This window comes from Archocentrus centrarchus, chromosome 20 (assembly GCF_007364275.1).
Source record: "Archocentrus centrarchus isolate MPI-CPG fArcCen1 chromosome 20, fArcCen1, whole genome shotgun sequence".
In the NCBI taxonomy this organism is placed as follows: domain Eukaryota; kingdom Metazoa; phylum Chordata; class Actinopteri; order Cichliformes; family Cichlidae; genus Archocentrus; species Archocentrus centrarchus.
In genome coordinates this window covers 4,344,549-4,361,562 of record NC_044365.1, presented here as the reverse complement: position 1 = coordinate 4,361,562, position 17,014 = coordinate 4,344,549, and the positions used below count along the sequence as shown (strand labels likewise).

Below are 17,014 nucleotides of genomic sequence, written 5' to 3'. Positions count from 1 at the left end.
GAGGAAGAAGAAATTTGATTCTCTATCAGAATAATGTGTCTGCTTCAATAAAGCCTCAAGAAAATAGATCAGAATGATTCTGCGGCTGCAACAAAGTAATTTGAAAGTTGCTGCTTTGACTCACTTCCCATTTTCAGTCTCTGCTATCATGTTCAGGGTCATTTCTGTGTAAAATTTGAAACTGCTGTTTGTTCTGATGAAAGAAAACTGAAAAATAATATTTTCCTGTTAGTGTCACGCGATATCTCTCAATATGTGGCCAACATAGGTGCCATGTTGACACATCCCTCCAGTGAACAGCAGCAGCCAATCAGCATCTGTGTGATAAGACCTGAACAAACCGGTTTCATTCCTGCACTCTCTCAGTGTCTCTGAACTGTGAAGTGCATGATTGTGATCATCGATTCTTGTTAGGAGCCATATTTACTGTAAACAGTAGATTCAGATTTCTCAGTGCTCTAACAAACTGTTCGGTGCATACCAGGGGTGTCAAACTCAATAATAGGACAGGCCAAGACACAGTTTGAGTCGCAGACCGAGCAGAATTAAAAATAATAATTTTAGTCAGCAATATGAATTCGAACACAGCAACTTTTTCCTCAACACATTAAATAAAATATAAAATATATATTTTTCTTCAAAAATAACATCACGAAAAATGAATATATTTCAAGATGATAAAATTTACAAGTTTTTAAAACAAAGTCGCGTTGTGTCTTCAGGACTTTGCTGCGCAGCGTTTCCTGCTGAGTGCCGCAGTGATACACTGTCAGCTCACCTGTGCAGGTCTCCCTCTGGGTCTTCTCCTGTGTCTATCCCACCAATCCATTCTTTATCCAGCACATCGCAGTCGAAATAAAGAGACAGACGTTTACCTCCGATGTCAGCGATCAGCAATCCCTGTTTTTCGCTTTTCATTTGAACATTTTTGGGGGTCAGACTAGGTTAAACGTCACTGTAAAAAGTTCTGACCGAGGTTTTTATCCACGGATCACTGATCAGTGTGTCATTGGCAACATGGAAAAGAGGTTAGTGCACTGGTCTTGTCAACACACAGGCACATCATGTACATTGTATATAGTGTTATTATTATTAGTAGTAGTATTAAGGTTAATATTGTTTGTTGATTTTATATATATTCTTTTCTTAATAGTGTGAATTATTATATCTTTATTTATATTTATAATAACTGCGGCTGCTGTTACACCCAAATTTCCCCTCTGTGGGACAATAAAGGCTGTTTCTTCTTCTTCTTCTTCTTGTCATGTGCAGCAGTTGTTGCAGTGCATTGTGGGATTTGTAGTATAAGTGGTGGGAGTGCTATTTACCCACAAGCCATTATTAATAGCTATATGAAATCATCTACCAGGCTGTATAAAATTTTGTTGCTTTGATTACAGGTTTGCACACTCTTGGCATTTTCTCAGTCAGCTTCGTGAGGCAATCACCTGAATTGGTTTTCCAACAGTCTTGAAAGAGTTCCCAGAAGTGTTGAGCACTTATTGGCTTCTTTGTCCTCACACAACAATCAGGCTTAGAGACCAGGTCATCTGACGCAACACTCCATCAGCCTCTTTCTTGCTCAAATAACCCTTGCATAGTCTGCAGGTTTGTTTGGGGTCATTGTCCTGTTGAAAAACAAATGATGTTCCCACCAAGCGCAAACCGCATGGGATGGCATGTCATTGCAAAATGTTGTGGTAGTCATGCTGTTAAGTGTGCCTTGGATTTTGTATAAACAGTGTCACCAGCAAAGCACTCCCATACATCACACTTCCTCCTCCATACTTCACGGAGGGAACTACACATGTAGGAACCATCCACTCACCTTTACTGCATCTTACAAAGACATGGTGTTTGGGAAAAAAAAATAAAAATTTGGACTCATCAAACCAAAAGACAGACTTCCACTGGTCTAATGTCCATTGCTTGTGTTCCTTGGCCCAAGCCATTATCTTCCTCTTGTTCTTCCTTAGAAGTGGCTTCTTTGCAGCAATTTGACTATAAAGTCCAGATTCACGCAGTCTTCTCTGAATAATAAGGGCCCGAGCATGAACTGTGCGACGGCCGTATTGTAATTGCTTTGGACATTCAGGCAAATGAATTGCTTTTTGAGGGCCTAAACATGCTCAAAAACTCATGAAATTTTGCACACGTCAGGTCTGGTGAAAATTAAAGTATTTCAATGGCTTCAGGCATGGCCCTTTCAAAATGGCTCTACAGTGCCACCTTTAGTTAAATTCCCACTGCTGTGTTTCATGCACACGTATGAAATTTGGTACACATATGTACCATATCCACAAAAAACAACCAAGCATGCCATTTTGAATTAAATGGGTGATTTTAGCGATTTCCTGACCTCATCATTTTCTCTAATAGCTCTCTAATAAGGTTTTTAATGTTATCAACTTCATATTTGGTTTGTCTTATCTACACACCAGGGGGAATCAAAATTTAAAAAATGGTGAGTTTTGACCACAGGGCGTGGCCGTGACACCACAGTGAATTTCGATCATTCGCCAGGAAAATTTGATTGACTCTCATTCAAACCTACATTATCCAATCTGGATTGGTGGAAGCAGAAAATATCATGTTTTACACTTTGAGGTCCAGCTCCAAGGTGGTTGAGTAGAATCCTTTCAAATTTGCCCTGGAAAGCCTTAAGGAGTTTCCCTTACATTGTTTTCAGTACTGTGAGTTTTTGCCAAAGGGCATGACCCTGGCAGGACAGCAAATTCAATGTTTCACCATTCAGACAAAAATGGCAGTAACTCAAAGGCACATCGCCCAATTTGCGTGAAACTTCAGTGGTTTGATAAGCCTCCTGCCCTGAACACATTTATATGCATAAAGTCCCTAAACGTTAGAGCGCCACCAAGTGGGACCTGGAAATATCATGAAATACCAGATTTTTTGCATAGCCTGGAGCTACATTTTATCTACATATCTGAAATTGTGCAGGCTCATATAACATCATAAAATGTACAAAAAAGTCTCTTGGACCCATACCCAAAACCCTACAGAAGTCAGCCATTTTCAATTGAAGGTGTCAATTTTTTCCATTTTCAGGCCTGCTATTTAAATCACCTCCTCCACCCTCCTCCTCCACCCAGTGAGACCAAAATGGCTCCAGATCATCTACACAAGTAGCCCATCAAATGTTATTCATGATTTTGTAGAATATTCAACGTTGTTGTCACACCAGGCCATTGAAATTGAACTTTGTTTTTCTCCCTTGCCACAAAATTGTTTGTGCACTCGTTCACACAAGCTTTGCCTGATCAGCCTAAAAATGTAATTACTCATGTACAAACTCAGGCTGAACCCTTAACTATGGATTCAAGGCTATAAGTGCAATAGTGCCCCCTAAGGAAGCAAATGAAAATTTGTATGACAGTCCACAGAATTAGTTTCTCTGAAATGCATGAAAATTTGTTTCAATACTCCTGATCTTCCTGATCAAAAAAGTCAAACAGTCCCATGCCCCATTTTGCACGCTGGAGCCATGACCACCCTCCAAATATTGCATTGGGGATATATGGAGAGCAAAAGATATAGTAAATGAATGAAATTGGTTACAGTCATTCTGTACACCACGATCCAAAAAGCTATGAGGGCAGCACGGCTCAAGCACGCCACAGGTCGACACGTACCGGGTGCGAGGGCCCAATCATCGCCACTTGTGGCTTTAATTGATTTAATTGCTATTTACTGTATACCAACTCTATTTCTGTAGCACACAAATGATAGTCTCAAACACATTAAGAGGGCAAGAAATGCAAGAAACTATCTCTTGACAAGGCACAGCTCATCATATGTGGGCTGTGTCATGGGATGGGAAGGGATGGACCCAAATGCAGGATGCAAGCCAGAACTACAACTCAGCTACTTTATTGCAGGAGGCTTGAATAATACAAAAAAAAAAAAGATACAAACCCAAAATCTCAACCAAGACTAAAACAAAAGGCACAACGCCAAACTTGGGAGAAAGGAGGAAACAAAACACTAAATTTAAGAGCTGTGCCAATGGCACAGCTCTTAACTGAAAGCCATTCAGGGGAACTACCCTATGAAGCTGACTGAGAAAATGCCAAGATGTGCAAAATTGCCATCTAAGCATGAAATGCCTACTTTGAAGAATCTAAAATGTAAGACATATTCTGGTTTGCTTGGCATTTTTTTGTTTTTATATGTATTTCTTCGTGTGTTGATGACCTCAGTATTAATCTACAATGCAGACAATTTTTAAATAATGAAAAACCACTGAATTAAAAAGTGTGTCTAAACTTTTGACTGGTACTGTAATCTCTATAACTTTAGGACTTTCTAAACCAAATCTAGATGTAAAATGTGAGTCAGATCAAAGCTAATGCTGCTCTCCACTTTGGTCTCAGCTGTTTGGAAAAAGTAGGAAAAATATCAGTTTGTCTCTGTTCTACTTTGGGATGGCACTCTATATTTGTGCTTGTGAAAGTGGACCACATTAAACCTGAATGCTCCTTTGTGCATTCAGCTTCATCATTCAAACACATCCTGCTGTGAACTGTGTGTCCACATACACAGTACACTGAAAGGATACCTAAAGTAAAGTCCAGCAATGATAGTGTGTTCCTTGTAGTCTTCATCACTGATGATCAGGTCTCAAAAGTCTGCAGCTTCTCAGTGTTTTCAGACTGAGAATCTTCCTACTGAATCCCATTCATGTGAACATCAATAAAGTTGAACATTTGTGTTGTTGCTCATGCTTTTTTTATGCAGCATTTCACACAGTTGGTTTCACACAGAAACAAAGCTCTCTATTCAACAAAGAAGAGTTTGAGCTGTAGACCTGTGCGAAAACCCAACATGTAGACTCTGGAGGCAAAAACTTAACTCAAACTTCATACTGTTGTTCACTGCTGGTAAGACTCTAACCAGCCAGCTTCATGACCTTACCTTGCCGCTATGACTCATAATGTGGGTCAACGTGATTTACATCAGGTCTGCTTTTGCCTGGACTCCTCTGCCACTTCTCACTCAACCTGTGTCAGGTCTTTTTCAACTCCAATGGCACCTGAAACTTCTAGCTTCACAGGTAAATACCTATCCACTCCATCTGGTCCACCACTCATCAGCCTCGCAGGAATACCACCCGGTTTGCTGATCTCAACCTGTTGGCAAGCCCAGCCAGTTTGGCTAGTTCATCTGTCAAACCTGCCTTTAGTACTGTCAGCGTCAGTCTACTCAACATCCATTCACTCACAAAGGATATCTCCTCCAGGATCTTCTCACTGACCGTAGGCTTTATTTTTTGTACTTGACTGAAACCTGGCAACAACCCATGGACTTTTCACAACTTAACAACTCCAGTCCTCCTGGCTTTGTTTACATCTGTCAATCCCATGGCTCAGGTAACGGTGGTGGTCTTCACCCATCCTGCACCCTGGTTTCCCCCTGAACTTCAATGAGAAGTGGAAAGACCTGCTTGCTACCATCAGGTCATTTGAGTTTGATATTTGTAAACTGTCTGGACTCACTCCCACCATCATTGCCACAGTTTCCTCTCATCTCTCCACTCTCTCACCTAATGTATTTTTGTTGAGAGACTTAAATGCTCACATTGACAATATTACCTTCCTCTCACCAGACTTTTCATTAAAAAACTAGATTAAAAAAATTAATCAAATTAATTACAAGCTTTGTAATTAATTAATCGAAATTAATCGCATTTTAATCGCATTTCAATATTTGATGAGAAATATTAATTTAAGTTTAGTTGATGAATGAATCAATATACATAAGCTTAAACTTCAAAATTTTGTTTATTTTCCCACCAGTCTACTACACAGACCAATGAAGGGTGGAAGTGCTCCTGTGATAAGCAAACACCTGAAAATAAAGTTAAGCATCATAACTGGATAGTTTTATTCAACATTAATGTCTCACTTGTTATAGTTGGAAATTAATCATTCTCTCAGCTGTATTCCTTGATGTTGAAATGTGTCATTCTTGTTTTAACAGCTTATTTTGAATTAAAGACTTAAAATTAAACCACAAAAAGGAGAAAAAGTTCGTTCTCCGTTTAACAGCTGCTTTACACAGCTGTGCTTCACACTCACGGTTGCTAGGCGACATGAGCTACGCAGAGGTGACGGCAGCTGATATGAAGGCTAGCCGCTCACTTCCGGCCTTTGTGGTGTTCGTGGGCTGCGAAAGACGTGGGCCGGGTCCTTCGCAGGATGCGGCCCCTAATTTGGACATTGTGCGTCGATATAATCTGTATGCCGGGAACTCCTGCACTGAGAAACGTTCCACGGTGCAAAGTGCGATTACAATGCGTTAAAATTTTTAACGCATTAATTTCCCCGTAATTAATTAATCGAAATTAACGCGTTAAAGTCCCAGCCCTAATATATATATATATCTCCTGCCTGGATAAGGCAGAATTTAGAATCAGTTGGCAGTGTGGAATATATTTTTGTTGTTAAGGAACTGAGATGTTTGCACACAATGCACACTTAACACAACTGATGAGCACCTCCATGCATTCTGGCTCTGTCCACCAATACAAAACTTCTGGACAGAAATAACCACCAAACTTTCACAAAGCTCAGTCCTCTTGGCAACCACTGTTTTGGAGCTGAATGCACTCTCATGTAGCTTAAATGAAATCTCTGGTCATAAGCAGTGATTCTGAGCTGTGCTGTGTTGTTGAAATTGAGCAGAATAACATGAAGCACAATTAGTTCATCTCTACTTGCTTTTAATTTAGATAGTTTGTAACAAGCAGACTGACATTAAACATAGCAGTGAACGTTTTAACCTGTTAATTGGCCGGACCAGAATCACCTGAAAAAAACTTCGCCCTCTGGTTATTATTGGCTGTGGAAAACCCCTGTCATTGCCTGTTAACTGGCCGTGTCCTGTCCTCCGGGATGTAGTGCATTTTATATGAAAGGCTAGACCCTCCCATTTTGATTGACGCGTCATTCGGCCAATCATATTAATAAATGGGTTTTCCAGAGCCAATACTAACCAGGGGGTGTCACGTAGCGTTTCGGTTGATTTTAGTGCAGCCAATTACATGATTGGCCAAACGAGGTGTCAATCAAAATAGGACGGTCTAGTCTGCCATATAAAATACACTGCATCCGTCCCGTAAGTGGAACGGATGCATTGTATTTTATCTGGCTGTCCTCGATCTCTGAGGGGAGAGAAGCTAGAGATTTGAGGCGCCAGCATAGCACGAACAGTTCAGAAACAATTTGAGATGAGGAAAAAAAAAGCAATTTATTAACTGATTACGTCGTGTTTTAGACTGCTTATTGCTAGCGGATTTATTCTGACCCAAAGTACAGCCGTGACTGGTTCCAACTTTTGCCGGTACTGCGTACCGGTGCAGAATCTTTTAGTGGTATGCAGTACCGGACAGTACCGGCTTATTTTCACCACTGGGCATATCCCATTTTGACCTTAAGACTTCCAGGTCATACACAGATGTTGCTGTATACTATGCTGGCCACTTGGTTATGGCGTTCCATGTATGCCCCGCCTGCTAGTATCTTGCACCCTGCTGTTATGTGCTGGATTGTCTCAGGGGCATCTCTGCACAGCCTGCACCAAGTCGGTGCGTTTCTGAAACGCTCCACTCTGGACCCCGTTTCCGAAACACATCGTTTTCACTCCGTTGTCGTGTAAACACAAGGCCGAAATGCATCAAAACGACGCCATTTCAAAATGAAAATGGTGTCGTGTAAACGGCACCTTAGGTACTCACTAAGCACATGACCCTTTGTGGCCATCTTACTGATGTATTCGTGGATTATCGGTGTTTCATCTAGGATAGTGGTTCGGAATCCCAAATCCTTGGTCTCCTTCCTTCCGCTTAGCGTACAGTCTCAGGGTGCTGGATTTAGGGTGAATCCCTCCATGCCTGGTAAGGAGCTTTCTTGTCTTAGTATCAGTGGCTTCCATCTCCTCCTTTGGCCAGCTTATTATCCCAGCAGGGTATCTGACAACTGGCAGGGCATAGGTGTTGATAGCCCAGATCTTGTTCTTCCCATTCAGCTGATTCTTCAGGACTTGCCTTACTCTCTGCAGGTACTTGGAGGTTGCAGCTTTCCTAGCGGCTTCTTCATGGTTCCCATTTGCCATGTGGGATTCCAAGGTACTTGTAGCTGTCCTCAATGTCTGCAATGCTGCCTTCTGGTAGTGTAATCCCCTCAGTTCTGACTACTTTTCCTCTCTTAGTTACCATCTGACTACACTTCTCCGGTCCGAATAACATTCCAATATCATTGCTGTGGATCCTGGTTGTGTGGATCGGTAAATCAATATCTCGTTCAGTCCTCAAATACAGCTTGATGTAATCCACATAGAGAAGGTGGCTGATGCTTGCTCTATTCTGTAGTCAGTATCTGTAGCCAGGCTTGTTAATGATCTGGCTGAGGGGATTCAGGCCTATGCAGAACACCGGTGAGAACAGAGCATCTCCTTGGTAAATCCCGCACTTGATGTTGACTTGCGCAATTGGCTTGAAGTTGGCCTGTAGTGTTGTTCTCCACATTCCCATTGAGTTCTTGTTGAAGGCCCTGAGGATCCAATTGAGCTTGTTTGTGCCATTGAGTCATAGGCGTTCTTGTAGTCAATCCAGGCAGTGCACAGGTTGGTCAGTCGGATCTTGCAGTATCGAGTGACTGCTCTATCTACCAGTAGCTGGTGTTCTTCTTCCCTGGTCTCTCTGCCGTTTTCTTTCAGGGCCCCGCTCCTGTATTGTTCCACATGCTTATTTATCTTAGCTACTCCTGACAGAAGTTTCCATGTTGTACCGAGGCAGGTTATGGGCCGGTAGTTGGATGGGACCAGTCCCTTCTGGGGTCTTAAGTCAGGCATTCTGGATCTGTCTTAGCCTCTAGCACACTACACGAAAAGAGGCATATTCTTCCCCCTATACTGACGCGGGCGCCGCTAGTAAACGGCAACTTTCGACAGCTTACGGGGATGCGCATTTGCGTTCGCCTGAGATGGATATGGTCGTTTACGTACCACCAGAAGCAGCGGGGGGGTAAAGGTACGGGGGGAGCTGGCCGGCGGGAGGTGTTAACGACTCTACATATGAATAGCAGCGCTGCAAGCCGGAACAGCAGCAACAGACCATCGTGGCTTCTCAGTCATTGGGTGTAAAAAATGACATCACAATTAATCATTCACATGTGATTGGTTGGTAGATCTGTCCCCCATTGGCCTTTATGAAGACAGGCCTGGGTAAGCCCCTCCCTAATAAATAATAACCCAGTAAAAAAAAAATTATTTTTAATTACTATTTCTGTGACATACCTTGTATGTTATGTTGTATTCATGCAATGCTAATAACCTCAACTAAAAGGAATTCAATTAAGAGAAACAAATTGTGAGGCACAAGTTTGAAATTTTTTTTATTTATAAAGCAATATGCACATACACACATCATATAATCTATATATATTAGGGGTGGGACTTTAACGCGTTAATTTCAATTAATTAATTACGGGAAAATTAACGAATTAAAAATTTTAACATATTTTAATCGTACTTTGCACCGGAACACTTCTCAGTGCACGAGTTCCAGGTATACAGATTATATCGACGCACGATGTCAAAAATTCAGCGGCCGCATCGTTCGAAGGACCCGGCCCACGTCCTTCGCAGCCCACGAAGACCGCAAAGGCCGGAAGTGAGTGTCTAGCCTTCATATCAGCTGCCGTCACCTCTGCGTAGCTCATGTCGCCTAGCAACCGTGAGTGCAATGCACAGCTGTGTAAAAGCAGCTGTTAAACGGAGAACGAACCTTTTCTCCTTTTTGTGGTTTAAGTCTTTAATTCAAAATAAGCTGTTAAAACAAACTTAAAGACATTTCAACATCAAGGAATACAGCTGAGCTAATGATTAATTTCCATCTATATTAAGTGAGACATTAATGTTATTTTCCCACCAGTCTACTGTGTAGTAGACTGGTGGGACATTCACTGAACGTTTATGGCAGCGTTCATGGGATGTTGTCTGAATGTTCAATGCTAGCTGGGAAGCCACTGCACAGAAGAGGATGATGGTGTGACAGACTTTTTGTTACAGTGAATTAGACTGAAAATTGAGTATGCTTTTCAATGAAAATAATGCTTGTGGTGTCACCAAAATCAAGTTATAGCCTTTGTTTATCTCCCTCAGTCCACTAAAGTTCAGGGTTCACAAAAAACTCCATGACAAAGGCTCACAGACAGAAGCTCACAGACAGAAGCTCACAGACAGAAGCTCACAGCCTTATTGGAAAAAGGGACAAAAGCTGAAAACGTCCAAAAGTATATTTCCAACTAGATAATACTAATTTATAAAATAGAATGACTTCTTCTTAGTTTAGTCTTGTTTGAATGTTTCACTGTATAATAATTTATGTGTATCAACACTTATCATTTCAACACACAAAATGTCTAAAATAAAGTTTGTTGCCACTTTAGCGTCATTTGGAGCTTACCGCTTTGCTGTGTCCGTGGTTTCTGTAGAGAGAAGGAACTGACCCCTCAATCAGGCGACATTTTTCGGCAAGTCCCTCTTTATACTGGCGGAGGTTGCTGAAGCACTCGTCCTTGAAGTGCTTAGCGCAAACACAGAGGGTTTTCCCGACTGATGCGGGTACATTTCCCAGAGAGTGTCCCCCGTTCACTGAAGCAGCTCCACGGGAGACCTGTGATGAATTTTAGCACTTAAATAGGCTCTGATGCGATGTGATGTAAGGAATCGTGTGGGTTAGTACACCCAACAACCAGACATTTTGACTTACCTACGTGCAACTTCAGCATAACTAAACTGGACTACAAAATTGCTGCGGGAAAAAATTTTGCATTGACAAGATTGGTTAGCCGGATGTCCATACCCTTGTTTAGCAGTTCCACAGCAAATACTGTGACGTAACACATTAGAAAATGTAACAATGAGCAGAGAAAACTGAACAGACTAAAAATATGACCCAAAAAGAATATAAAGATATTTACGCAGCACCGGGACAGAATGCATTTAAATTTCCTGCACTTCTACACACTGAAAGTACACAACAAAATGTATTTAAGAGCTAAAAAAGTGGATTTTGCATAATACTTGTCCTTTACAGTGTTATAATTTAAAAAGACAAATTCTATTCTTCCAGCTGCCTCAGTGGTGTTTAATAGTCTCAGAGTAAAGTACAATAAAGGAAAAGAGAATCCAAACACAGGCTTAGTCTCATGCAAATGAGGTATAAAGTCGACAAGGACAAATGCTCTGTTTTAGGATCATATATTAATACTTATGTAATAATAAACTTGACCAAGTCTTGCTTCATATGCTCTTGTTTCACATTTACATGATGGGTCAGAAATCAGCTTAGCTGAGAAAATCAACTGTAACTCAATGACTTCTGTTACTGTGAACTGATTGAATGTTTGTGGTTTACCTCTCAGACTGACTGATGTCCACAAGATGATGGAGGAAGAGGAGGACAGAGCAGAGTCTGCAGAATCCAGGAGTCACAGGTCCAAACCTGTAGATCCATATTTTAGTACTGGACCTGGACAAACAATGTAAGAAAATGGAACTAGTTTGGCTAAAAGAGATAATTATAACTGGCCACTCTCACCTATAATAACGAAGTGCTCATCAGTTAGAATGTACTCCATGTCTCCAAAGACTGAATATAAATACAGACTATTGATACAGTTTATCAGATTACTGTTTTTTTAAATATATATTTATTGAATTTTTCAACAATTATAAACAACAAAAAACAAAAATAAATAACTTTAGACAAACATTTGGCCCATAAACATAGACATAATCAGTTTCTAGAGTCCCAGTCCAATATTAGCTGGATATAGAAAAGATATAGCACTTAGTATTATTAGTAACTAATACAAGACCATATTCATTGATAATATTTACAGTGCAAAGGCTCTTGTAAAGATTTTAGAAATATTCATTCCCATATATAACAAAAGGGTCCCCATGTTTTAACAAAAACATCATCTTTGTTGTGCAGCCTGCATGTCAGATAATCAAGAAATACATAATTCAAAATAGCCTTCTGCCATTGTGTTTTAGAAGGAGAGTTTTCCATTATCCAGTCAAGTACATGTTCTTGTAGGAAGGTTAACATTCTGTAAAGCTTTCTATTATATGTATCAGTAACAGTTGGGTCAGTTATCCCTAGTAATAAAAATAAAAGATTGATGTTTAATTTAATAGAAAGATTTTTATTCACTTCCCCACTGATGATCTGCCAGAATTGCTTAACTTTAATGCACAACCAGAAACAATGTGTAAGGGTGCCTATCTCAGTTTTACATTTGAAACACTGTGGAGATAAGCTAGGTTTGAATTTTTGCCTTTGGTGAGGTGAAATGTGGGCTCTATGAAGAATCATAAGCTGGGTCACTTTGACTCTGTTCCAAACATTTAAAGTTTTTACATTCCTCCAGACATCAATCCACTCATTATCCGTTATATTACAATCAAGTTCTCTTTCTCACAGATCTTTAAATAAGATGTTTTACTTGCTTTGTGCTATTTAAGAGCAATATAGAATTTGCTAATAGAAGTCGCTGGCTTGGTCATATAAAGTTGTCTTTCTGTTTCTGATATAGCCTGACATACTAGCAGTGTAGTGTTTCTTGTTATAAAGTCTCTAACCTGTAGGTACCGGAAAAAATCCTTGTTTGACACATTATATTTTTTCAATTAATCGACTGAATGACATCAGAGTACAAATTTCCATCAAGCCCTGTAACCTGAGTATTCTGTGTCAGTCCAGATTTTAAAGTTATTATCCATTATTCCTGGCAAAAATTCTGTATATTACAAATTGGAGTAAAAACCGAGGTTCTTTGTGACCAACCTTTTAGTTTTCTAATTATATGACACCCCATAACTGGGGCTATAGTAATTGGGTTGTTACAGACCGATAAGGTATTTTGCTTTTTTTAGAAAAAGTGATGGTAATGCCGGTCAGACATAGAACTCTCTCTGTCGATCCAGAGTGAAGTAGGTTTATTGTGTGCCCAATCCGCGATGAAAAACAAATGAGCACTGACTTGATATTTTCAGATATCAGGGAGGTCAAGGCCCCCTCCCTTGAGGAGCGACATAATGTGGCCATTTTAAGATGTGCCTTTCTTTATGACCATATAAAGGAGCTAAACCAACCATTTAGTTGTTTAAAGGCCTTGCTCGACAGTACTGCTGGGCTATTTGTATTGGGTAGAGCAGCCTGGGAAGAATGTTCAGTTTTTAAAAAACAATTCAAGCTATCCAGGATAGAGGAAGGGTATTCAATCCCTCCAAGTCTAGCCGAATGCATTCAAACAAGGGGGGAAAATTGGCTTTATACATCAAAATTTCATGCAGTTTTTATTCCTAGATAAACAAAACCCTCTGGTGACCATTTAAATGGAAATGGACATATAGGAATATTTTTTAGCCTGCCTAAAGGCATAGCTTTGGATTTACTAAAATTTATTTTATAACTGGAGAACTGGCCAAACCAATCAACTGTCTCAATTAAGCAGGGAATAGAGACCTAAGGCTTAGTCATTACCATTAGGATGTCATCAGCATAGAAAGTGATTTTATGCTCTCTGTTTGCAATCTTGAGGTCATTTATATCTTTATTAGACCTAACAGTCTCTGCAAGGGCCTCTATTGCAAGAGCAAGGAGTAGTGGTGACAGATGACAGCCCTGTTCTGTACCTCTTGAGACACTAAAATAGGAAGACCGCAATCCATTTATGCACACAGCTGAGTGACAATTTTCATAATCAATTCTACTATAAAATCCACATACATTTGAAAAAAGTGTATTCTTTAATAGCAAGATGTTGAGCCCTCCATGTGTCTACAAAGTCACTCTTCGCAAAATGTATTAACAATGTTAACATGACCCAAGAGTGTTAATTTACCAGGCAGACACTTGTCTACAATAGATATTAAATGACAGTTGAAATCTCCCCCTTTGTCTTATGCTAAGGTTTATAACTTTAGGGAACAAAGATGTTAATAGATCTATTGAAAACCCAGGTTAACATAAAGTATTGCTTGGAGACCTTAGCTTCATTTGTGTATAATTGAAGATAATAAAGTTAAATATAGAACCAAACTGAACACAAAATAAACCACCAAAAGCCAAAAATGTGTACCAAAACTACACTGCCAAAGCAATAAACACTGTACAACTCTTACTGTCAGAGAAGATCCAGTAAGAGGGATCTCTAAGGGACAGAAAATATATCAGTTCAGGACACAGAACACATTCCTTTTACCAAATCCGAGTCATTTAAAAAAAAACGAAAAAAAAAAAAAAAACCCTGTAAGCTCCAGTTTAAATCCAGTTCACATCCATTAACATACTCACATACAGTGGGTACGGAAAGTATTCAGACCCCTTTAAATTTTTCACTCTTTGTTTCATTGCAGCCATTTGCTGAAATCAATGTTAATGTTCACTCAGTACCCCATCTTGACAGAAAAAGACAGAAATGTAGAAATTTTCGCAAATGTATTAAAAAAGTAAACCTGAAATATCACACGGTCATAAGTATTCAGACTCTTTGCTGTGACACTCATATTTAACTCACATGCTGTCCATTTCTTCTGATCCTCCTTGAGATGGTTCTACTCCTTCATTGGAGTCCAGCTGTGTTTAATTAAACTGATTGGACTTGATTAGGAAAGGCGCACACCTGTCTATAGAAGACCTCACAGCTCACAGTGCATGTCAGAGCAAATGAGAATCATGAGGTCGAAGGAACTGCCCAAGGAGCTCAGAGACAGAATTGTAGCACGGCACAGATCTGACCAAGGTTACAAAAGGATTTCTGCAGCACTCAAGGTTCCTCAGAGCACAGTGGCCTCCATAATCCTTAAATGGAAGAAGTTTGGACGACCAGAACTCTTCCTAGACCTGGCCATCCAGCCAAACTGAGCAATTGTGGGAGAAGAGCCTTGGTGAGAGAGGTAAAGAGGAACCCAAAGATCACTGTGGCTGAGCTCCAGAGATGCAGTAGGGAGATGGGAGAAAGTTCCACAAAGTCAACTATCACTGCAGCCCTCCACCAGTCGGGGCTTTATGGCAGAGTGGCCCAACAGAAGCCTCTCCTCAGTGCAAGACATATGAAAGCCCACATAGAGTTTGCAAAAGAACACATGAAGGACTCCCAGACTATGAGGAATAAGATTATCTGGTCTAATGAGATGAAGATTGAACTTTTAGGCATTAATTCTAAGCGGTATGTGTGGAGAAAACCAGGCACTGCTCATCACCTGCCCAATACAATCCCAACAGTGAAACATGGTGGTGGCAGCATCGTGCTGTGAGGGTGTTTTTCAGCTGCAGGGACAGGATGACTGGTTGCAATTGAACGAAAGATGAATGCGGCCAAATACAGAGATATCCTGGAAGAAAACCTTTTCCAGAGTGTTCAGGACCTCAGACTGGGCCGAAGGTTCAGCTTCCAACAAGACAATGACCCTAAGCACACAGCTAAAATAACAAAGGAGTGGCTTCACAACAACTCTGTGACCTTTCTTGACTGGCCCAGCCAGAGCCCTGACCTAAACCCAACTGAGCATCTCTGGAGAGACCTGAAAATGGCTGTCCACCAACGTTCACCATCCAACCTGACGGAACTGGAGAGGATCTGCAAGGAAGAATGGCAGAGGATCCCAAATCCAGGTGTGGAAAACTTGTTGCATCATTCCCAAGAAGACTCGTGGCTGTACGAGCTCAAAAGGGTGTTTCTACTCAATACTGAGCAAAGGGTCTGAATACTTATGACAATGTGGTATTTCAGGTTTTCTTTTTTAATAAATTTGCAAACATTTCTACATTTCTGGTTTTTTCTGTCAAGATGGGGTGCTGAATGTACATTAATGAGAAATAACATGAACTTTTTGGATTTTAGCAAATGGCTGCAATGAAACAAAGAGTGAAAAATTTAAAGGGGTCTGAATACTTTCCATACCCACTGCATCGGTGCAAACTCAGACAGTCCACCGCTCGGCCAGGCAGTTATCTGACAAAGTCCGGCACTCATTTACTGACACGGGGATCTCCTCCAGCAAACTGATGTAGTGCTCAATCTTGTGGGGGTTGTAAAACAGCCTGATTGTTAAGCAAAAAGTTACCTTTAATAAAGCTGGGTAGATTTGCCTGTATTCAGCTGTTACAGGAAGATGAAGTAATGAGCGTCCACTGCCAGCAATATCACCTCAGCTAGAAAAAGATTTAATGTAAGTATATTTTATTTTGACTACAGGTCTCTTATAACAGTCACAAATGCTTTTAGTTTCGAAGAAACAGTTGTGCAATGTTACCTAACATCTGCTGTCAATCAAGGTTAAGGCCCTCACCTTGTGGGCATAATTGATTGAAAAGTCACCAGTCATGTGAGTGCTTGTGGTCATTGGTCAAAAGTCAGTTTCTTTGCTCGCATAGAATTTTGTTCTCTGCGCAGAGTCACCCGCGGGCACGTGAAACTGCTGCAGCACGCGTACAGCACAGTCTTACCTGCGCACTGGCTTCTTCGTGCGTGTGGCTACTAAGTTCTATGTGCATGGAAATTCATTGAGCGCCCATGAAATTAAATTATTTGAGCAGATGGTGTTTTTTCGCTCGTGCAGATTTTTTTTTTGCTCGTGCATGACTTTTGACCTAAATATAATTCAATAGTATTCTGCACCGAGCGACCTGAGCTGCTTTTTCACTGCATTGTAGCACTTCCTCTTGCTGAGAACATCAGCTGAAAAATACTGGAAGAACATTATTGCTGAATCACTGTATTTCACCACCTGGTTCTTAGCTCTGAAAGATAAAATATTATTAATAACTCAATCATAAAATCAAAAATAGTTGAAAGACATCATTAGCATTGCTCTGTTACTGAGACTCATGAATGACTCAAGTGCTTCAATTAAAGTGTTTTAATTTTTAAAGAAAGTTTTTTATTTTTCAGCTTTCTTTGTGGTGTTTAATAGTTGC

General features: G+C 40.4%; 1 protein-coding gene across 1 annotated transcript in view; it reads left to right on the top strand.

Annotated features, from left to right (window-relative positions):
- The first annotated feature begins 911 nt into the window (after nucleotides 1-911).
- Nucleotides 912-17,014, top strand: part of LOC115799887 (NACHT, LRR and PYD domains-containing protein 3-like) — a 55,289-nt gene continuing 39,186 nt past the window's right edge. Inside the window, exons 1-2 of the mRNA XM_030757185.1 lie at nucleotides 912-1,028; nucleotides 11,448-11,567. Coding sequence (XP_030613045.1) covers nucleotides 1,018-1,028; nucleotides 11,448-11,567 — 131 coding nt within the window. The 5' untranslated portion in view covers nucleotides 912-1,017. The remainder of the gene's footprint in view (nucleotides 1,029-11,447; nucleotides 11,568-17,014) is intronic.